This window comes from Lagenorhynchus albirostris, chromosome 17, assembly GCF_949774975.1.
Source record: "Lagenorhynchus albirostris chromosome 17, mLagAlb1.1, whole genome shotgun sequence".
NCBI classification, from domain to species: Eukaryota; Metazoa; Chordata; class Mammalia; order Artiodactyla; family Delphinidae; genus Lagenorhynchus; species Lagenorhynchus albirostris.
The window spans coordinates 77,823,986-77,847,009 of NC_083111.1; the positions used below are offsets into that span (position 1 = coordinate 77,823,986).

The 23,024-nt window shown below is 54.7% G+C and overlaps 1 protein-coding gene across 1 annotated transcript in view; it reads right to left on the reverse strand.

Annotated features, from left to right (window-relative positions):
* Nucleotides 1–3,634: 3,634 nt before the first annotated feature.
* Nucleotides 3,635–23,024, reverse strand: part of COL22A1 (collagen type XXII alpha 1 chain) — a 265,238-nt gene continuing 245,848 nt past the window's right edge. Inside the window, exons 56-64 of the mRNA XM_060128072.1 lie at nucleotides 18,905–18,958; nucleotides 17,362–17,433; nucleotides 17,166–17,201; nucleotides 16,307–16,351; nucleotides 13,712–13,891; nucleotides 12,095–12,161; nucleotides 9,382–9,564; nucleotides 6,941–7,018; nucleotides 3,635–4,834 (exon numbers count right to left, since the gene is read on the reverse strand). Coding sequence (XP_059984055.1) covers nucleotides 4,644–4,834; nucleotides 6,941–7,018; nucleotides 9,382–9,564; nucleotides 12,095–12,161; nucleotides 13,712–13,891; nucleotides 16,307–16,351; nucleotides 17,166–17,201; nucleotides 17,362–17,433; nucleotides 18,905–18,958 — 906 coding nt within the window. The 3' untranslated portion in view covers nucleotides 3,635–4,643. The remainder of the gene's footprint in view (nucleotides 4,835–6,940; nucleotides 7,019–9,381; nucleotides 9,565–12,094; nucleotides 12,162–13,711; nucleotides 13,892–16,306; nucleotides 16,352–17,165; nucleotides 17,202–17,361; nucleotides 17,434–18,904; nucleotides 18,959–23,024) is intronic.

Sequence of the window (23,024 nt, forward strand, 5' to 3'; positions counted from 1 at the left end):
CACACACACTCCTTCTCTCACGGTACGAGACATTTTAAACCCTAAAAAAATGAGCCAGACCTCAGTCTCAGAATGAAGGATCATCCTTCAAATGTGGTGCTTTGGGTTTGCCCTTCGCCCCGTTCACCCCTCTCTAAGCCTTGGACCCACAGAGCTTGGACCAGCGGATACCCTGCCCTGGACCAGCAGTGGGAACCCCGGGCCTGACTTTCTCAGGATGCCCCTGGTCCTTGTTTGCAATGCTTCCTCACACTGGAACATCATTGCCCTCTGTGTTTCAAAATGCCCCAGACAAGCTTCAACTCCGCTCTTTCCGGGACCAGTGGCCTCCCTGCCACACCCCGTGGCCCCAGGCAGGTCCCATCTGGGAGACCAGAGCTGCTGATACCACCCAGGAGCCTACTGAGGAGCCTGCCCTTGGCCCCCTGTGCTGCGGTGTCCGCCTCTGACCACACGATACTTCCTGGGGGCAGGAACTGGAACAAAGATGCGCTGGAAGCTCCCCTGAATCTGCTGGCCTTTCTACGATCTGGAACCCTCCGTCCCACGCTCCAACCACGCTGGGGTTTCTATTCGACCGTCTCAGTTTAACGTTAAGGGAAGTGACTTCGGTCTTCCCCTTCACTCACGCGCTGGGGCTTCATCCACACGTTAGGTGAAACCGAAGCCCAGGGGCTCTCAGGGCCGCGCCAAAGGAAGAAAAGGCCAGCGCTCTGCACCCCGACACCTAATACGTCACACTGGCCGCAGGCGGACTGGCCCCAACGATGCCTTCAGCATACAGGGACCCAGGAGGCGGATTGGGTGCGGACAGTCAACTCAGAGACCGTGAACCCAACCTGACCTCGGCCCCTCCCGTGGGAGGCACGGACACCAGAGCCCCACTCAGTCACCCTGCTGAGGGATGCCCCTCACACTGTGGCTTCTGGGTTTTATATTTCGGGAAACAGTACAACCAAAATGCAGCAGTAACCCCCCCGAAGAGGTTGGGGGAGGACACGAGACGGGTGCCCGCTGCCGCCTGCTGACAAATTCTCAACAGGCGCGAGAAAGAGGAAGAAACAGACATGCTCGAATTGAAAAGGGAGTTCCGCTCTCAGAAGCAGAGGCCCTGCAGAGTGTCCTGCAGGACGGTGGGGTGGGGAGAAAGGGATGCCCTGCTGTGTAGACCAACCTACACTTTCTCCCCTGAGCTGCTCAGGACGACAGCTGCCTGTGTGGGATGCCCGGATCCCAGCGCCGTGACCTTACGCGAGGCTCTGCAAGGTGGTCAGGTGCAGGTGTGAGGTAAGAACAGGCTCCTGGGGCAGCTCCCTACCCTGCAGGCTGGGCAAGCAGCTTTCAACGTGAACCAGCCCCGACCTGGTAACAGCTGAGGGCGGGTGAGGGCGCCCCTACCCTGGTGGTCCTCAGGACCATCCCAGGTACCTGGAACTGGCCCGCTGGGGTGCCCCCAACCAGAGCTGTAGACAGGGACCCTTCAGGCCTATCCCATGTTTGCTGCGAGCACGTGGGGCAGGCCCGTCCCCCTTGAGGCCCCAGGGTCCTTGTCCCCAGAAAATCTGCACTGGCTCTGAATCCCGTGTTCACGCGGGGCCGTCTGTGGAGACCTGTCGCGGTGGGGTTTCCCTGAAGTGGAGCCTGATCCTAAGATGCGGGCACAGGTTGTTTGGGGGTGTGAGCGGGGCAGCAGGGACAGCCATACCGACGCAGCATCGAGCCGGTCCCCCCGCGGACGGTCTGAGCAGCCATGCAAGTTGCACCTCAGAAGGTTCTTTCCAAAGTGAGGGAGGACAGAGGCCTCTCTCCTGCGCTCCCCATACCCCACTGGCTGAGGGCCACCCCGAGGGCGCGCTAAGTCTCCTGCACTTCTGGGCAAAAAGCCCTCCAGGGCGTTAGAGAGAGCCACGAGGCCAAAGAGCAGAGAAGCTCTTCGAGGGGTGCTCAGGGGGGACCCCTATCCCCCCCCACAGGACCCCTATCCCCCCCACAGGACTGCCCGCTTCAGGGAAGTGGCACAGACATGCAGGATGGGCATGGAAAACACATGCTAGGTGCCCACTGCACAACAGGGGCCGTCTGAGCTTCTCTGGCTGGGGGGCACTGGAGCCCACCCGTTTGCACCCCAGCTCCTCCTGGCACCTGGCAGGGCCCCTCCAGAACCCCCCTAGGGATCTTGGTGGTTTAAAAACACTGCTGTGATGCTTCTTGCAACCTGTCACTGACTTTCTACGGTTCTCAGGCCAGATACTACCAGCATCACCCACGCGCCCAACACCCGCCCTGAGAGCCCCTCCGGAAGCAGGCCGTGGTCTTGGAGGTGCTTCCCTGGGGACGGAGCTGCCCTGCCAAGGCAGATGGGAACCGCGGCGCGCTGTCCCCTCGGTCCGCTCCCACCCCACACCCCTGCACTTCCCTGCCTAGCATTTTCATGTATTTCGAGCTGGAAATTACCGAAATCCTCAGTGCTGCTGAGGTAGTCGTCTTTATTTCCAGAAACCCATCAAGCTCTGTGCCTGGAAAGGACTCAGGACAGTCCACGCATTCCCCCAGCTGCCCACAAACGCAGCCACTCCCAAGCCACATGGGGAGCTGGATGAATCCAGGACCCTCAGGGGAGGAACGCCCCTGCCCCTCTCAATACCCCACCTGAGCGTCTGAGAACTCCCATAATCAAAGAAGTCTGTGGACTCACCCAAATCATTCTTTCTGTTGTATAAAACCCTTCTTCTCGGTCCAGATGATGGACGGCTTAAAATACAGAAGCAAAATGAAACGTGAAGAGAAAAAAGATGCTCAGGGCATCAGGGAACTGGATTCTACACAAGGCTTTGCGCCGAGACAGGCTCTCTCCGTGCCTCTAGACCAGAGCACTGTTCTTCTGACTGTAGCTTGCAACGCACTGGTGGCTCATGGCATCAACTCAGTAGGTTGTGATGAGCATCTTTGTAATGAAATAGAATAGTAAACGTTAGAGGGCCTTGTGGTCAGGATAAATAAGCCCTCCTAGTTTTATATTTAGGTATGCATACACTGACTCACAAAGAAATTGCATTCTTGCTGTGGGTCATGGTCAAGTTTTTGTTAAGTCACTGGATTAGAGGATATCTAAGGTCTTTGGGATTGTTTCTTCAGACAGAAAAGGATATTATAATAACGCCCTTGTGTCTTTTACGGTTGTGGGAATACACTGAGATGGCAGATGTGCAAAAACAGGAAGGAGGTCGTCTCATCCTGCACTGACAGGCATTGCTTCCCGAGGACCTGACACCCACTGACCCCCAGATTCAGCTCCAATGAGAGAAGCAGGTCTTGGATCCTATTTCTAACTTGTGGCAGTAATGTTTCTCTACATATGGACCCTTCCAACATCTGTGGACGTCTGTACTCCGGGTTCCTAAATTGATTAGAAGCATCTAGCACACAGGTGATAAAAAGGAGGTGCTGGATAAGTACGCTGCCCAGGAACTGGCGCGGTCACACGCAGTAGCTCACCCACGTGTGTATTCAGCACGTGGACAGGACCGTGGCTCTGGCCTGGGCACCCCAGGGAAAATGATGCATCCCCAGCCTTGAGGGCTTTACGCGGGGGCAGACGCGGGCGATAAGAAGGGAATCGTCACGGGAAACCGAAGAGAAGGAAACTTGGATTTATTGAGCACCCGTTCAAGCTGGGCATGTCATTTACACACACACACTCGATGCCATTTATTTCAGAGCCAGAAGCTGGAAGCACAGATTTCCCAGCTCTGGCCAGCACCCCGGCCAGTTGCCCACCATCAGGAAAACACACGGGAGTGGTCTCTGGACCCCCTGATTTCAAAATTAGAGTGAAACCAACAGCGAGGGGCAGGGAGGGGTTCTGTCCACGGCTCAGAAGCCACATTAACACACGGGGCTACTCTTCCCACACCAGCTCCCGCATCTTTGGTGCAGATGTGGGACTCCAGGAAGCTGCTGCGAGCCGTGCGACAGTGTTTCACTCCCACAGGTTTGAAACACCGAGGTGCTGAGTTGGCCCCAAAGGAGGGAGTCTGCGCCCTTCTGCGCGCGCTTCGCATCAGGAGGACAGGATGTTCTTCGTGTCTGCAAATTCTTTCTCTTCCTGCTTTACTTCTCTCTCCTGGGAAGTAGCGACTGGTGGATAATTTCTCCCCGGGCAACCTCTGGGCACAATCAAGAATAGAAGCCCATTGCCTCATTTTCTTAAAGTCTCCTTTTGAGGAAAGAGTTAAGTTTGGCAAGTGTCTGGTCGGGCTTTCATAGCACCGAGAGTTTCCTTAAAACTGGCAGCTACACTTCAAATGGGGGCTGTCAGATGAACGAGAACCAAACAGTCCCCTGCCCCACGAATCAAGTTTTCCCAACTTGAGAGGAGAGGGGAAAAACTCGAAAAGCATTACCATATGAAATAATAATAATAATTAACAACAACAATAATAATAATAATAATCTGACCGACCGGCAGCATCTGTTGGTTTTAATAATGTTGAGGTCTCTCAAGAAAATAAGACAAAAACAAATGATAAAAGAAAGAAAGAAAAAAAACACAAGGCTGAAATGTCTCAAGACCTCTGCTTCCCATCGGGCTCTGCGTTCAAGTTTCAGAAATCCACCGCCGACTCCTGGCATTCGGGACTCTTCTAGGGGCCCTTCACATTACCAGGTCGAGCAGCAGCAAGGCTGGCGAAGTAGGCACACTGGGAGGGGTCACACTGGCCAGGGGGGCCGGGGGGTCCTGGGGGGCCAGGGTGTCCAGCTGGTCCTGTCTCCCCTTGAGGACCGGGACCCCCGGGCAGCCCATCTTTAGCATAGCCAGGTTCCCCGGGTTGACCTGGCCCAAGGAGCAAAAGAAACAGAAGGTGGTTCAAGTTCGTTCTGGAGCAAATGAGCCCTGATCTCGCTACTTCCATTCAGTATGAACTGAAGACTCAACAACCTCAGAACACCCCACGTTCTGGGCGCCCTGGCTGGAGAGAGGAGGAAATGTGGACACCTTGCTTTGCAGGAAAAGGGTTGCCTTAACGGTTTGGACTAGGACAGTAATCAGGGTGCCATAGGAGAGAAATAAACAAGGGGAGATGGAGGCCAGGTAGGGAACGCATCCTCTGTTACAAGGAAAAGAGAAACCGGACCGTCTGTGTCTGGTTCTAGGAGATGCATCCGAGTTGGGACACCAAGTCCCCACCATTAACAGTCAGCCGCAATTCATGTATCCTTGGAGATACCTAGTCACATTCCATTAGCCAGTATCTAAATGGTCCCATTTATTCTGTAGTTTCTAGGCTTTATCTATATGTTAAATTTGAACCACATACATGGACTACATTAAACTACTCTGCAAATCAGAGTCAAAGACAATGTAAGTAGGAAGTAAGTAACTGAGAGCCCAAAATTTAGATCCAGAAAATACTACCTAAGACAAACTTCCTTTTTTTTGTTGGTTAAATCTTTTTTTTCTTTAACTTTTAATTTTATATTGGAGTACAGTTGATTAACAATGTTGTGTTAGTTTCAGGTATAGAGCAAAGTGATTCAGTTAAATTCCTTTCCCATTTAGGTTGTTTACTTAAAACAAACTTCTATGCCTCCATTTATTAAGCATCATGATATCATATGTAATCAATCTCCCTTTTTGCTTTGGCAACTGGGAAGCTCAGTGCTAAGTGTTGTAGTTGACCTTAACAGTGATATTCTTCCTTAAGCCTTAGTAATCACCTTGTTAGAAAATCTGGGTCCCTCCATAACATAAACAAAAAGTAAACTTTTCCCTTTAAATGATCTTTGGACATTGCATGAATTCTGTTCATGCTTTAGTAGTAGTTATTTAATCTATTGTATTCCTGTCTCGACTGAGTTTTGAGCCAGCAGTGTTGTTCATTCCTTCAGGTGGGAACCACTGACATCTAGTCATTATCTCAGCCTCACGTTGGTACAGTTATCTCCCCCATCACAATGCTTTCTGTTCGGCCTTGTAATCTTTATTTGGAATTGCCTTATTTTTAAAATATTCTTAATATTTTAAGCTACTGAAAAGTAGGCAAGCTATCACAAATATGTATAATGTGTGTCTAGTTATCTTCTCTCATGAGAATAACATTTCCACCATAGGAAATTTGGAAAATCAAGAAGATATAAGTACTAAAAATAAAATGACCTGCAGGCCTAATATTCAGAAATGACCACGGGGAATCATATAAAGTAAAATTAAATAAAAATAGAAGCCTCAATGAGGTGGAGTTTGATAACAATTCAGTCTGAGTTCTTCCACACCTCATCTCGGAATGCGATACTGCTGTGTTCTAGAGTTAGTCCCATACAACCATTAGATAGGGTGGCCAGCTTGTCCAGGTTTCAAAACTCAAAGGGCCATGTCCCAGGAACCCCATAGCCCCAGAAAGGCCAGGACGGCTGGCCACCCTGCCACGTGGCCAGCATTCTCCAAAATGTGTTCTGAGAATAGTAACAGGGTATTACATTACATAGTGAAAGAAAAAGCATCCTACATTCAGGTGAGTTTGGAAAATGTTGGTTTAACTGAAATAAACATTATTATTTTATGCAAGGTCCCTTAGCACTGCACCAGAGAAGTTAATTTGTACTAGGCATGTCTGAAAGAGAAGCACGGTCCCCAGCACTGTCCTGACTTATTTAAGGTCAAATCAGTTTTCTTCAGGACCATTTCACAGGACTTTTAATTCACGGGATACACCTCAAGAACTCACGGGATATACTACAGTTCGCACGGTGAGCCAAGAAGCTGACGTCTTAGAAAGATGTAATAAAACAAATCTGGGTTCCGCCCCGTCAGTAGTTAAGGCAGCCCTTTCTCCCAGCCGCTCCCAAGGCCCCTGGCGATGCAGGTGGGAGGGCTGCCCCGTGCGGCCCACTCGCTGCTGGCGGGCCCTTCCCCACCTGAGAGCCCAGCGCCTGCTCCTACCTGGGATCCCGGCGGGTCCCACCTCGCCTCGGAGGCCAACTCCAGGTTCACCTGGGTCACCTCTGGCTCCTCGCTCACCTAGTGAGAGAAACATGCATCTTTGATGGTAGAGACCCAGGACGGTGGCAGAGAGAGGGAGCCCCACCACGTGGGGGGCAGGGCCAGCACTGCTGGTGTGCTTTCCACGGCTCGCACGCCCCTCACACTCGCACCCCTAGCTCTCATTCACACACTCACAGCACACTCAAGCACACTCGCACCCCTAGCTCCCGTCCACACACTCACATGCACACTCAAGCACTCACACCCCTAGCTCCCACTCACACCCACACTCAAGCACACACTCGCACCCCTAGCTCCCGTTCACACACTCACACGCACACTCAAGCACACACTCGCACCCCTAGCTCCCACTCACACCCACACTCAAGCACACACTCGCACCCCTAGCTCCCACTCACACCCACACTCAAGCACACACTCGCACCCCTAGCTCCTGTTCACACACTCACACCCACACTCAAGCACACACTTGCATTCAGAAAGACGCCCATGTGAACACCAATATAATTGGACACTCCTTCCAAACATTTGCTCAAATACACATATATACACGTAAACATTCACTCAAGTGTGTAACTACCCAATTACACATACACATATGTACATTCGCACATATATTAGCAAAAATATGTATACGCTGGTAAACACATCAAACACAGGCACCCAAATGTTCACACCCACACTCTCTTGTATACAAACACATATTCCCATCCACATCCACTCACGTATGCCTACTCTTCACCACGTTCTAAAAGCATTTTACTTGAACCTCTATCAAGGAGGAGTTGGGTGATAAACAAACGTAAGACACAGCTCTACTCTCAAGACACAGCTCTACTCTCAAGAAGCTTGAATTCTAATGTACGTAAGACACAGCATGTACGTAAGACACAGCTCTACTCTCAAGAAGCTTGAATTCTAATGTACGTAAGACACAGCATGTACGTAAGACACAGCTCTACTCTCAAGAAGCTTGAATTCTAATCAGACAGATGAAGCAGGGCACAAAGAAATTCTAATGTGAAGCAGAATCAGACAAGTCCTAATAATCACAGGAATTTAAAATCCTAATAGATGTTCAGAAGAAAGAGGGTCCATTCCCCCGGGAGGATATCTGAGATTATATTGGGTTAATACTACACAAACTTGATTAAACTGTCTCTCTCAACTTCTTTTTCATCATTCCTTTTTTTTTTTTGCTATGTTGCTTCCAGAATATTTCCTGTATGCAACATATGATATTTTCTTTTATAATCCAAATTGAAATTTTGCTAGTTCATGGAGATTTTAGGCCACTCTTATTTATTGGTATGATTACTACATTTGGTCAGTCTTTTGTCATAGTCTGATGTTTTCCATGCCTTATGTTTTCTTGTTGACATTGATTTCATGTATTTTGTTTTACGAACCAAAAGAAGTAGGACTTGGACACAAACTTAACAAAAAGTTCAGTAGGAGAAACATTACAAGGAATAAATCAATGAATAAAGAATTAAGAGGGAATTCCCTGGTGGTCCAGTGGTTAGGACTCCGAGCTTTCACTGCCTAGGGCGTGGGTTCAATCCCTGGTCGGGGAACTAAGATCCCGCAAATCTTGCAGCAACCAAAAAATAAAAATAAAAATAAAAATAAAGAATTAAGGAATGGAAGATTGAAAGAGGAAGATGTTAGGGGCGTGCATTCCCCCCACCTCAGTCACCAAGTGCCGGCTGAGATCACAGCACCCACCACATGCTTATTCCTTGCCAGAGAGAAAGGGTGAATGAGGAGGTGGGTGAGTCTGGGCTCATGTCCTTTCCTGCCCTTTCACATCTGTCTGCCTGCAAAGAGAGTGCCTCCGACCTGCTTCCACAGTGCGCTGTGTTAAGTGGGGCAGGCGCTGCCCCTTGAAGGAGAGACTCCCTGTTGCCGGCAGCAGCTGCGTCCGGGTCAGGCAGCTCTCTGAGAGCAGGAGAGTTGGCAGCCATGTCCAGCTTTAGCTGAAACCACCTTATTCACATGTAAGCTGGTGTTTAATGCCCATTTGCCTGGAGCTTAAAGGTCTTATATCCTCACTGACTTCCCAACTCGAAAGGGGAAAAGGGGCATTTCGTGCTACTCCCTGGAACTCGAGCAGTGGAGATGGAGACAGAAAAGACAGGAGGAGGAAACAGACTCAGTGCTCCTGGCAGAAGCATCATTTTGCAGAAATGTCAAGTATGAAACCCTCTTCTGCATATGAAGAAATTACATGATGCCACAATGCAGGGTGCTGGCAGGCCGCAGGGCAGAAGAATAGGCTGGATCACGCATATTCAGTGGCACACAGGCCACGCACCCTGGTTCCTTCTCAGCCCTCGTGTCGTGTACAAAGCGCACCTTCCTGGGTCCTCACTCACCTTTGGGACCTATGGGCCCAGAGGGTCCCTCCAGACCCCCTTGCCCAGGCCGTCCTGGCTCCCCCATGGGGCCTGCCCGACCTGGAAGCCCATCTTTTCCAGGGGGCCCTGGGGGCCCGGGTCTGCCTTGAGAGGCCTTGGTGTGCGCTGAGGGCATCTGGGCCAGGAGGTAGGCGAGTCTGACTGTGGAGCAGGAAAAACAGAGAGACATTTCATGAAGGAGGGCTGCCCCAAAGACAGGATGGCAGCTCACTGCCAAGCTCAGCCCTGGGGAGACAGTAACAGCTGCAAAACAAGAGTAAGAGAAACTACATCGAGAGCACACTGCACGGCACCTGTACCTACAGCCGTGGCCTCTGGAGCCAGGCAGCCTGGGCTGGGGTCCCCAGGCAGCCGCTGCCGGCCGCGTGGCCCTGGGCGAGCTACCCGACCTCTCTTAGCCTTCGCTGCCTCTTCTGCAAAATGGATGCAACGAAATAACCACCACCCCACTGGGCTGGTGTGAGGATGGAGCAGATGGGACAAGGCACTGAAAGTGCTCCTGGAACAAGCTAAGTGCTGCGTGGACATCGCTGCTACGATCGAGGTGGTGGCACTGACAGCAGTAATAGCAGCAGCAGAAGTTGTTGTTGTAATTGTCAGTTTGGGGAAACTGAGGCCGGTGGGGGTGGGTGGGATTTAAGTGGCTTACACAGAGCAGCTTAGGGACTTCTCCTCTCTAAGTGCTGAATTCCTCATCCATAAATGAAGGGCTGGATATGATATCACTAATGATCCTTAGGCGTCTGAAACGTGAAGATTACAGAATTGATTCAAAAGCCCCAGAGGCCCCATTGCCGGCTGCCACGCCCTCCTCTGCACTGGGCATAGAGCCCGCCCCAGGGCCAGCACGGGCTTCTGCTCTGCTGGCCATACGGCCCAGACAATCAGGCCAAGTCCTTCATCTCGCAGGTGGCGTGACCCAGCCCAGAGAGGCATGTGGACACCCTCCCGGTACCCTGGTGGCAGAACCAAGGCAGAGTCGGGGGCTTCTGACAGCCTGCTGGGTCGGCTTCCCACGGCAGCCCCTCATCGTCTCACGCAGGGAAGCGGGAGGGCTGTGCTCTAGCGCCGAGACCCGGCCTCACGCCTCACTTCTCTGAGCCTTGATTCTCTCATCTTGAAAGTGGAGCTGATGTTTCCTTCTCGAAAGGTTATTTGGAAGAAAGGACTCAGCCCAGCAGACGCTCCAGTTAAACTAGTTCAAAACAGGGCTTGTCTCTGCCCAAGGGCTGGAAACTCCTCACAGGCGGAGGCCCTTCCTGTCACCGATAAATGCAACCCTCGGAGAGCAGACGGTGGGGATCGCCACACGGGCGCCCTCAGGACCCACCCCGCCGGGTGGGGGTCACCATTCCAGCCTTTGGTTTCCTCTCCACCAACCCCAGCTCTGTGCTGTCCACTCCGGGGAATCGTCTTTGGTTCTCCTGCGTAGGGAGACAGACCGTGCTCACCTGGACACGCCAGGAGGGCAGGGAAGAGGGTCATCTTGTTCAGTGCTGCGTCCCCTACCCCATTTAGAGTCTGCCACGTGCCAGGCGCAGAATAACTGTCTGAGACACCACCACGTGAATAAACACGTCCTTCCCGCTTGTCCATCCGTGCCTGGGAAGAGCAGTGGGTTTCCGATCATCCCTACTACAGAGTTGTCTGTGACTTTCTTCCCCTAACAGTTTCCCACACATAGCGCAGTGGGCATGGTCACTGGTCCAGAGAACATGACGGTTAGGAGCCTGGATTCTGCAGCTCGGTTGCCTGCGTGCAAACCCTGGTCAGACACTTACCAGCTCTTCGGCCTTGGTTAAGTTCCTCAGCACCTCTGATGCTAACAATCACATGCGCCTCACAGGCTCACCGAGGCTTCCACGAGTTAACATGTGTTGAGCGCTGAGGACTCCACCCGACACAGGGCCAGCCCTGCATGCTCGTGTTATTACCATTACCTTCCCATCTCTCTCCCTTCCTGAGCACCTGCCGTGTATGGGGCTCATGCAAGACTGGGATTTCACCGTAAACCCAGTGCAGTAGGATTACAAGGCTTCTAGTTCCTTGAAAGCACTGTGTGTTCAGGCCCCCCTCAGGGGCTCGGCACACGCTGCTCCAAAGGCCTGGGATCCTGTCCCTGCTTTCGGCTCACGCGGCCCCTCCTCTGGGAAGCCCTTCCTCACCTGTCCGCCCCCTGAGCTATCCTAGGTACTTTCATCCTTCCTCTTCAACACCCCCTGTGCCAAATTAAACCACACGCATTTCTTACTGTACTGAAGCCGCCTTGTCTGTTTATGTCTCTGTCTCTTCCCCGGGCTGTGAGTTCTAACTAACAGACCCGCTGCAGGCCTGTCGGAGCTGCTTCCTCGTTAGATAAACAACTGAGCGCACGGAAGAAATGAAGGCTCGTGAGAAGCTTGCTCTGTGGATGCTGAGCTTCCTGGAGGTGATCGAGCAGCGGCAATTCAAGCTGCCCTGAGGAGAAGCTTGGAGCGGGATCTGTGCCAGAGAAGGCTGGCTGGAGCCTGCAGGGCGCCTCAGCCCTGATGGCTACTGCAGCTGCTCTTAGGCTGCCTTTTCCAACCAGGCTACAGAAGTCCTGAAGGACGAGTGAATGGACTGCTTCCTGGGGCTCTTAAAAGCACCCAGGACCCGACCTACGCGGCTGTGATAAAGCCCAGCTACTCACTTTCCAGCTGCTTCTCCACTTCTTCTCGGATGAGCCGCCGCAGGATGTCCATGGATGGAGACTCCCCCTAGGAGGGAGGGAAGGCGGAGTCGTTCATCCTCCCAGGAACCCTTGCCTCCTGAGACCTGCGATGGCTCGGGAAGCCACGACAGTCACAGCCCCATACACCATAGCTCCCCAGTTCAACCCCTTTTACACCTGGAGCCGTCTGCCTGCTCCCCGCCATGCAGGCGGCGTTATCCCGTCATGTACGGCGACCTGGACTCCTTTCTCTCTGGGGCCCCTGCTCCCCCCGTCCCCACACAAACCCCTTCCCCAGCTCTGGACCCGGGAGGTCTGCTCTGAGCCTCTCCCTGCCAAAATGCCATCTTCCTGCAGGACCCGCTCACAGGCTGCCTCCTGCATGAAATCGTGTTTGATTTCCTCCCACTGGTCACTTGGCTGCTCTGGTCCCCAGGGTCTGGCTTGCCCTGCTCTGGTCACAGAAACCGATGGGTCAGGGGGCAGAGAAGGCGGGCGCCACCTCCAGGCGCCCACGGCGACGTGCGATTCTTAGATGGATCCGCGAGCAGACCTGCTGCCGCACCGGGCTCCCCCCTCGTCATCAGAGCCCTTCAGGGCGGTGTCCACCCCCAAGGCTGGGGGCTGTACTGTGCTCATCTCCGCAGCCCCAGCGTCTCGCACAGCGTGAGATGGGCTCTGTGTCCTTATTCTCTTCTTTGCCTTTCTGGTCAGTAATCTTTTAGGTTAGTCCCAGAATGTCCACCGCTACCCACAGCAGCAGGAGAACTTGGCAAAGACTCAGAGGAGGGGTGGGGGGCTGGCTGCCTGGCCTCTTTCACGGTGGTGGAAGCTCAGGCTGGCCACAGGCGCCCTGGCAGGGACGGTGACACGGAACCTCAGAGCAGGCAGGGGCTCTGAAGACCATGTAAGCCTGTGCTCTGAGGAACCGGAGGGTCCCCCGAGGGCCACGCGGGCTGCAGAGGCGGGGTGGGGAGGTCACGGGGACCTGGCAACCAGCCCCCACTGACACGTCCACCGAGCTCTGCCTTTTCCTCTCTACAGCCAGCGTGTGCCGATGCTACAAGTCTGTGAAAGATAAGAAGTCTGCCACGGGAATACAGTATGTTCAAAGAAAAAACACTGCTCTAAACAAGCCTTTCCTTTTACATTTGGGAAAAGCTGGACCCAAAGGGAAGAATGAGTACCCCAGACAGGCAGACAGGAGAGAGGCAGAGCCGGGCACGGGACGGACAGCCAGCCGTCCCCGCGGAAGCTCTGGTCACTGAGATCCGGCTGCATCTTCTCAGTGGCCTGCGGCACCAGGTCCTGGGGCAGAAGCGCGCGACAGCCCGAGGAGTGGAGCCTCGGGGGTGCAGCACACTGAGAGAGAGGGACGCTGCTCTGGAGCCCTTGTAAGCCATGCGGCGTTACCTCCTTTAACCATCGCAGCGGAGCGCCGGGAGGGAGGTTCTCCTCGCCCCTTTCGAAGGCTCGGAGAGGAGAGGTCACCTGCCCCGGGTCATGCAGGTTACTGGGATCTGTAACCTGGTCCCTCTGAAGCCCACACACCTCACGGGCTTCCCCTTCAGTCCCAAGGAGCCCCAATATCCTTACCCTCAGTCCTGGAAATCCTGGCTGGCCCGGGGGCCCCGGCGGCCCGGCCGGCCCATTCTCCCCAGGTAGTCCCTGGGGGCCCATTAGGCCTGTGTGACCTTTGTGGCCTGGGATCCCAGGGTCTCCAGGCTGACCCTTCCCACCGGGAGGTCCTTTGTCACCTTTGATGCCAGGATCTCCCTAGGGGAGGAAAGAAGCGCTTCAGTGAGCAAAGGCCTAGGAGGCGCCCCCAGGCCAGACAAGACCTGCGGCTACAGAAGGGGCTGGCTCTGCCGGCCCTTTGCGTCCTCAGCGGTGGAAAGGAGACCTCGGCCCTGGCAGGCCCATGGCTCAAGTCTGATGCCACAGACCAGGACACGAGGGCCCAGGGAGACAAAGCTACCTGCCCACATCACACTGCTGGTCTGCAGAGGACAAGACATGAGCTCTGATTTCCAAATCCCAATCCCGTGCTCCGTCCCAGTAGCGCAGCTCCACCTGCCTGGCTAGAGAAGGCCAGCCGCTGAGCCCGGCTGCCGGAGCTTCTGGCCCACTTCAGGCCCAGCTTTGTTCTCCGTCAGCTGGAGGGATGGTGGCACTCGTCAGCCAGAGGTGTCTCACCCGCAGGGAATCTGCCCCCTCCCCTCAGCCCAAGGGGGCCCGCAGAGGACGACACTGCCTGGGACCCCTTTCTCCCCATCGCTGGCCCAAGGACTGAAGTCCTGGATCAATGATCTGGGAGCCATGGCAACCACGGGACGGTCCAGTCCTCTGCCCTATCTGCTACCGGGTGTCTGACCAGCCAGCCTCAGTCGTCGGAGAGTCTGAAAATACGGCGGCCAGGCTAACAGCCTCAGGGTGTAAAAACTCCACTGCTTGGAGGCAGCAGAGGGGGGGAAACAGCAAGAAAAAGACGAGCCACAGGTAACCGGACATGGGACATGGCTATGGGCGTGACCCAGAGCCACGGAAAAGGAAGACGGTGCAGTTACGAGACCATCTGCCACATACACGCACGAAAAACAAAAAGAGCAAAACGGTGGGAAAAGTCTGATACGTTGCAGGGGTTCTAGTAATAAGCGTGTTGACACGCACACCCCACGTGGTTCTGCGCGCACAGACTAGGGCAAGATACAGAGGACGTGTACAGCGACCGACCTGGGGAGGGGACGGGGACCAGAGGGCCTGGTGGAAGGGCACCTAGTCTTCACTGCAGCCACTTTTCTGCAATTTGTATTGTTTAACTACGTGTCTGTATTGCTTTTTCAACAATAACAGAAAGAGCAGTGAATTTAAAAAGGCATTTACCCAGATTTGAGGGGGTCACCTAAATTTCTCGAAGGTGATGCACTTCATGGGGACACTGCCATCCGTGGGTGATCTCAAGTTCAGGGGTCTAGGAGAGTCCTGGTGCCTCGTGCCCCTCAACGCCACGGCCTGTGGTGCGGCATTCCCTATTCTTTAAACGTCTCAACATCCCTTTGCCGTGAGAGGACTTGTCCCACGTTTCAAATGTTCTCTGGAGTCCAAGGCATGGGGAACCTGACCGCTATCTGGCAACGTTCCACGAAACAGGGGAAGGCCACTTAACTGGGGAAGGCAACTCGCCATCATTGACTCGGTATTCGAGAAGATTCTATGTACTGATTCGGTATCCAGAAGATTCATACTTGCCGTCTGAATTCCCCGGCTCCCAACCCAAACTCCAGCAGCTCCCGGGGGCCAGCTGGCCAGCTGCTGGGTGGCAAGACCCTCAGTGCCCTCCCAGCTACGGCCCCTCCCCCGGCTCCAAGCCCAGGAACCAGCAGCCATGGGAATGATGTCCACTGGGAAGGGAGGAGGGAGAGAGATCTGTGGGGGTGAGAAGCCCTGATGCTCTCTGCCTCCATTTTGCTCTGGCCTGCAGGCAAAGCCAGCTCCTCACTCATCCAACTTGCAAGGAAAGCAGAGAGAAATTCTTTGCAGCACCACGGAAAACAAACGGAGGGTCGAAGCGGGGTGGCGTGCCGTCCGTGTCGGGCAACAGTGGGACGGTGTGACGGCTGACCAAGTGCAGGGCCCCGGGCAGACAAGATGGCTAATTTCTCTGGAGGGAGCAGCAGTTGGCAGCGGTGAGAGAATGCCCCCTCCCCTCACCGGCGCTTCTTCCAAAAAAAAAAAAAAAAAAAAAAAAGTGATTTTTTTCTTTCCTGTTGTTTTTTGGAGGAATGCAATGTAAAGAAGGGCTTTCTGAGCGCAGCGCCAAGGCGATTCATTATGGGAAAATCTGTTCCCTTGTCACCTCCAGGAACAGATCTGGCTCCTGGCAAATTGGCACTTTGGGCTCCAAGCGTGTCACACACAGGCGTTCGCACACGGAGAGGAGAGACGGAAATCTGTCAAAGTCTGGGCATGCTCGCCTTTGAATTTGTAATTGCGATGACTTTACTGCTTAAAATAACAACCAAAAAACCATGACAAAAGCCAACATCACTGACTACAACTTCGGGAAAAGCCTCCTGCTGGGGGCTCACAAATTTCCGGGGGGAACAGAGAACAGAGAGGCCACCCCAGGAGCCGCTCCGCAGGCCAGGCTGCTTCCTAAAGCCTTGGACACAGTCCCCCTGCCCCACTTACCCTTTCTCCTCTGGGTCCCGGCTCTCCCGGCTTCCCAGGGGTCCCCTGCAATGAAAACAAAGGAGGGTGGTCACTTAACCAGGGCCATCCCATCTGCTCGGGCATCCCTCTCTGCCCTTCTTGGTTCTTCTCGGATCCTGCGTGCTGAGGGCAAGGTGTCCTGGAGAAGGCAGGTCCTCCAAGAGTCCTGCTCCGGCCCTGGTCACGCCCTCCCGCTGTCTACACGCCAGTCACCCTGGGCTTGTGCTTCCTGAAACGTGCCTTCCCACACCTGCTCCTGTCCATCCTGAGGGCTGCAAGTGACCAGGGCCGAGGCGTCTCTGTTGACAGGAGGCACAGAGCCGAGGCTTGAACTAGAAACTGACATGATCTCACGTTTGTTCTACGAAGGTCACTCTGGCTGGTGAGTGGGGAAGGAGTGGGGCGGGGGGCAGGCTGGACACAAGGAAGCCAGTTAGGAGGTCACTGCAAACGTCCAGGTGAGAGATGATGGCGGTCTGCGTTAGGGTCCAGCGGGAGAGATGGAGAGAGATGGGCCGAGCTGGGAGGTATCGTGGAGTCAGAATGGACAGGACTAGCTGATGGACTGGGTGCGGAGAGCCACAGACAAGTCAGAGACATCACACGATGGTACCCTGGGCCGGCTCCCTAACTGGTGGGCCCTACGCAGAGTGAAGACGTGGCGCCTCGTTCAGAAAGCATTAGGATTTCCGGACAGCAACAGCGGAACACAGCACGCGTGGGAGCCCTGCTAGGCCCAGGGCCCCGTGAGACAGCACGTGTCGCCCGCCCACGAAGTGAGCCTGTGTCTCCCACAGGAAAGGGCACCAAGAGGAGAAGAGGGGTGCACGGTACTTGCCTCCTTGCCTGGGACTCCCTTCTCTCCCGGCTCACCCTACGACACAGAACACAACATCAGTGAGCTCTGCGGCACCGGCACGTTGCAGATAACACGACTGTCTTTACAACAGACATTTTCACCCAAGTCACGCTCCAGCACAGACAGCGATCGATGGGCCAGCCGGGGATATTCCCCAACAGCGTTCTATGCTCACCTGCGGCCCACGGGGACCCAGGAAGCCAGGGAGCCCTGGGCTGCCGTTTTCTCCTCTGCTTCCCTTCTGGCCCTGCAGAGGGAAAGCAGGGCATTAATTCTTCAAGGTCAAGTGTCAACTCAAGAAGATTCAGAAACCTCGTAACCCCTCTGTACGCTGAAGACCTGGCACGTGAACAAAACAGAAGAGCCCTTTCCTGAAACGGAGGGGCTGGGCTGGGGAGAGATGGGGTACTGTGAGCACCCCACGGGGTGCAGGGGCAGAAGGAGAGTCTCCTGCAAACAGTGAACGGCTCTCCCATTCGAAGCAACAGAAGCAAAATGGGACAAACATTAAACAAAACACCTTGCTGTGTACGGGGCCCCCCAACGGTGCCTCTTCCCCTTCGGCCAGCTCGTCCCATGGTTTGGCAGGTGCACTTTGGGGGAAAGGTGTTCGGGAATTTTAGCTTTAACCTTTCTGGGCCGCCACCATACGTGGGTCAGCTCTTCTGGGGTCAGCTCTGCACTGGGGACGGATCGGCCCCAGGACCCAATCCCGTCCTGTCTGTGACGTCTCAGCGGAGGCGACAAGACTCCCACGGTGGTTCCTAAGGAATGTCACTACGTGTGCTGAGGAGTTAGATGCCTTGACACGGCTGTCCCTGGTCCAACAGGCAGATGGGGTTCTATCAGGACCACCAGATGCCCTGTTTGCCTGGGAAATGATGGGTTTCCCAGGATGCAGGATTTTCAGGGCTACAAGCAGGAAGGTTCCTGGGAAATCAAGACTGACGGGTCACCCTAATTTCCACAGTGACAACAGTCAGCTGGCCAGACTGTTCTGCCCATTACCCCATGCATCTGTCGCTTGAACAACACACCACAAAGGTGGTCTTCTCAACAGGGTTGCCAATTTTACCAAATAAATATACGGTAAGGCTGGGCTGGGAGGAGACTAGCAGACAGGCTTTCACTTATCCACCCCTAGACCCCATCAAGGACCAATGTTCCCCACCATGTCTCCCCATCTACCAGATCTGAACCCCAAATCCAGAACCTGCTACCCGGTGCCCAGGACTCTGCTGATGACTCATGTCACCCTCTTTCTACTACCTACCCGTTGTTAGCTCTTGCTAACACCTGCTCACCGGCAGGAGGACCCTCTTCAGCCGAACCTGTGTTACAGGCATCGCCACGAGGCACCCTTGCCCTGTCTGAGATGGTAAGGGTCGGTCAGCCTGACCTTGACCTTCCATCATCTAAAAACATCAATCAACTACCATGTAACCTCATTACACATGCGCTTTTTAGTCTTCAATAGTTTTGTCCTGTTGGATGTCTATGGTCGTAGACAACAGAGAGCCAAGTGCAGAATCATGTGTATTTTAAGCTTTGAAAGACACCCTTCGCGGCTCCCCTTTCCTCCAGCCTACTCCTGCCATCCAAACACCATATTTTCCCACTGAGGCTTCTGGAAACAGAGACCAGACAGTCTGTGATGTAAACCACACAACCTTTCAAAGCCTGCCCTGATTCCATCACAGCGGTGGGACAGTACTCACGGGATTGCCTGGAGTGCCATGGTCTCCCGGAGATCCAGGCGATCCGTTCTTACCCTGGTGGAAGAAACAGAAGAGAGGATTCTGCCAGGACCTCACAGAGCAGGACAGTGGGACAGAGAGACTGCTGGATGCGGAGGGCCTGATGTCACACGTACAGCTGTTACTCAGACCAGCGTGGCTCCAAGTCATTACTTAGAGGATGTTTCTCAACTTGTAAAAGGAGCTTGGGATATTTAACTCGTAATGAATAATAAGTAATTAAATGAGTTTGTGTGCATGAAAAATCCTGGGCTGGTGACTGATGCCCAGAGCCCGGGCACAGTAAAGAATCAGGACCACATCGTTCACTTATGCGTATCCTCCCCCCTCAGATGCTGACTTAAGGAACAAACAGAAGTGCTCACGTCACTGCGGGCTGTTCTCAGCTTAGGATGCACATCGCTACCCATATCCTATCCTCCTCCTCCAGGATGGTCACCACCGGGTTGAACAGATACAGATACCGAGACACAGAAAAGTGGCCAGTGCAGAATCACACGGCTACTGGGCGGAAGGTCCACTCGCTCCAGATTCCAGGGCGGACTCACATCCGTAGCACTCTCTAACTTGATGGGTATTTTGCGCCCATTAGTAATTTGAATAAATACATTTAACCAGTAAGACCCTTGGTAGCATAAAAATCAGAAAGTTCGAGAATGCTCCTAAGCTACAGACAAATTCCTAGTAAGCCCAAAGCCCACAGGTCAGCTTCAGCTGAGCTGGTCACGCCCCTGCCCTCACTTTCCTCCCGCTCAGGACCTTCCCCACCAGGCGGCTGTGTCTTTCGCTGGTTCTCTTCCCTGCCTTGTCTGTGGCCATGCCCAACATCTGGCACGTGTCACCCACACACAGGAGGCGGGCACTCTGCTAGATGAGTGAACCACGCTGCACTGATCCCTGAACCACCAGGTGCCAACGTCCTATAATCTGTGAAGCACACGTTTACAGATGAGCTGGCTTCATGGAAACACGTGACAGTAAAAAGTCACTAACGCTGCCCGGGCGCTTCCTACGTGCCAGGCTTCACACGCATTAACTCACTCACTGCTCACAACAGAGCAGGCGGCGCCGTTTCACAAATGGGGAAACTGAGGCACAGAAATGCTGAACAACCTTCCTGAGATAGAAAGGAAGGGGCTGTGGATTGAACCCTGGCAGCACCGCCCCCACCCCATGTTCATTAAAGGTATAGCTTGCTGGGGATCATAAACAGTGACCGTAAACAGGGCTTCCTCCTTGTGCCTAAAATGTGCGCGTGTGATCGTGGGTGATTCACGTGTCTCATCTCACCAGACCCTGCCGGAATCGTGCCATGTGCATGGATGCCTTTACATCACAGATAAGGAAACCGAGGGTCGGAGAAAGCACAGGACCTGCCTGGGATCGCAGGGCTAGGGAGTGCTGAAATCAGAGAGGCCAGTCGGTGTCTGGGACTGCGCGCGACGTCCGTCCGGGCACGACGGCGCTGCCCCGCACCTGCCGCGCCCACCCAGCAGCTGATCTGCGTCCCTCTAAAAATATGCGCTCTGGCTCAGCACGATGGCAATCATCTCTCCCCTCCTCCCTCTGGTCCTCTGCTCGCCTAGAGGATAAGGGCCGCGACACATTAACACACGGTACCAACAAAGGCGGCCATGCGCAGAGGGAGGGGCGGCTCTGGGCAGCCAACTGTCACCTGTCCGTGCGCTAGAGGCCGACTGGGGCTGAGACCTGCTCCCTCCTGGGCCACAGGCCTCCTCACGTCCCATTTGTCCTCATGAAGCCCCTTTGGTGTCTGTGCCACTCAGAAATGGAGGCCACAGCTTTCCCTCCCCAACGGCTCTGAGCTCCAAACTCCTGCCCACTCCTTCCCACCAGGTGACCTTCCTGCCAAGGGACTCCAGCACACACGGGCCAGGCGGGATGAAGCTGCGGACTCTCGGACCAGACTGCTGAGCCCAAATGCTGGCTCTGTCGCTCACGTGCTGTGCGGCCTTGGGAAGGCACTCGACCTCCCTGTGCCTCCTTCTCTCCTCTGTGGGCAGGATGGTCGGAGTGCCTGGCCCAGGGTTTGGGGAGCTCAGGCAGCGAATTACGTCAAAGGACTGGACTCTGCCCACACTTCCTGGAGGCCCTCAGGGGCCTCCACTCAGGGTCTGGTTCCAGGCCGTGTGAACAGGCTGCAGTGGCCAGGAACCTTCTCTTCACTCAGGAAAGCATGTCGGCTCCAGGTGAGTGAGAGTGACTGTCAGGGAAATAATCTGGAACCTGGTCGTACGTGTCCAAGAACACACGCATCTGGGAAACTAGCAATTGACTGCTGGTTACAGATGCCTCGGGAGGCTCCTCAGGCTTGAGGGGAGCAAGTTAGAAAACCACAAACCTGCCTTGGGGGCCGCAGGCCTTCAGGGCCAAGCCTGCCTCCTGCAGGCTGTGCCTCTGAGGCTGTTCGCAGCCTCATCTGGGCTGCGGCCGGCCTCCCGGCCTCCACTGCACACACCTGTCCTGCCGCTCTCGCTGTCCCCAGATGCGCTCCCTGCGCCCTTGCACGCATCTGCATTCATCAGGGGTTTACCCGCCGCCCTCCAGAGGCAAGAGCCAGACGCCCCTCCAGGAAGAGGCCGCGCGAGGCCCGGTGACGGGCAGCTCCCGGCGCACTCTGAGCGCTGGACACGGTCCTGTCGCTTCACTGGATGGACTCGCCAGTGCTCACAACTTCCCCACTTCACAGGTGAGGAAACTGAGGCCTGGAGAGGTGAAGAAACGCCCAGTCCACGTGACAAGTAGGAAGACAGCCAGGAACCGAGCCCAGGGGGCTTCACAGCAGCCACAGCCCAGATGTGGACGCCGCGACGGGCCAGCAGGGCCAGGCGTGGCGCCGCTGCCTGGTGGGGCTCTGGAGCGGGGCTTCTCCACCTTTCTGTCGGCAGCGCTCCCGCGCAGGTGCCCATTCACACTTTTTCCCTAACTGCTCCATTTGAAGTCAACGCCACAGCTATACCGTGTACCTACTTCTGTTCCACACGCATATCTGTGCTTGGAACTAAAAAGTAGGAGCTTTGGGCGCCCCAAGAACCAACATTTGTCCCCTTGGGGCAAAAGCACCCACACTGGGGACACACGCCCCAGGGGGCCTGGGCTTTGGGCTTTTTGTCACGGCCGAGGGGCCCAGCTGGGGGCCAGTCTCCTGTGTGTGCCTACGGCGATGGCGTGATGCCCCCAGGAGTCCCCGGGTTGACCTCACTCAGCGGGAGAACGGATACAGAGCACCGGCCAGCTCCTTGCTCTGCGCTGAACCCACTGCCTGCTCGCTGAATGAACAAACACCACTTCCTAGAAAGAGGACAGGGCATGTCAGACAGTGAGCTGCTGCTGGAGAGTAGAAAGTATGAAGCCAAGCGGGTGAGCCCTGAGCAGGGATGCTACCCCGAGGCGACGGAGAAGTGGCCAGGCCCCCAGTGCACTCGGCTTCCATCACTATGCAGACCACAGGCGGTCACCTGCCCAGAGGACGGGAGGCCCAGGACAGCACAGGGCCACCGGGCAGCACAGGCCCTGCGCCCTGATCAGAAGGCTGTCGCGCCCTTCCTCTGGCCACTGGGGATCACAGACCGCGGGCACGGAGGGCACCCTGAACCCTCACAGGCCGCCAACTCAGGATGGAGGCTGCATTTGAGCCATTGTGGCCCCATCAGGGGAGAGTGGGGCTCCGCTTGGTGAGTCAAACACATGTGACCTGCCGCCCCCCACGTTCTTTCCGTAGGAGCCTGAAGACACAGTTCACGGCCACGGCCACGAGAGGCGGAGAACATCGGATATGACGTCAGAAATCCTGGGTTTAAATCCCCGCCGGAAGCTCTCACCAGCTGCGTAACCTGGACCCAGAAAGCCCATATATCTGCCTTGCAGGTTTACTCACTCATTCATTGATTCCATTACTCACTCAAAATATAGGTACATGCACACAAGCTACGCAAGATAAGCAAGCTGCAAAGATGAAGTGTGTAACAAGCGTGCATTCTGTCTGCATGCTAGTAGGTATACTGAAAATATTTTCAAAGATACACAAAATGCTATTAACAGTGGCTCCCTCTGGAGTGTG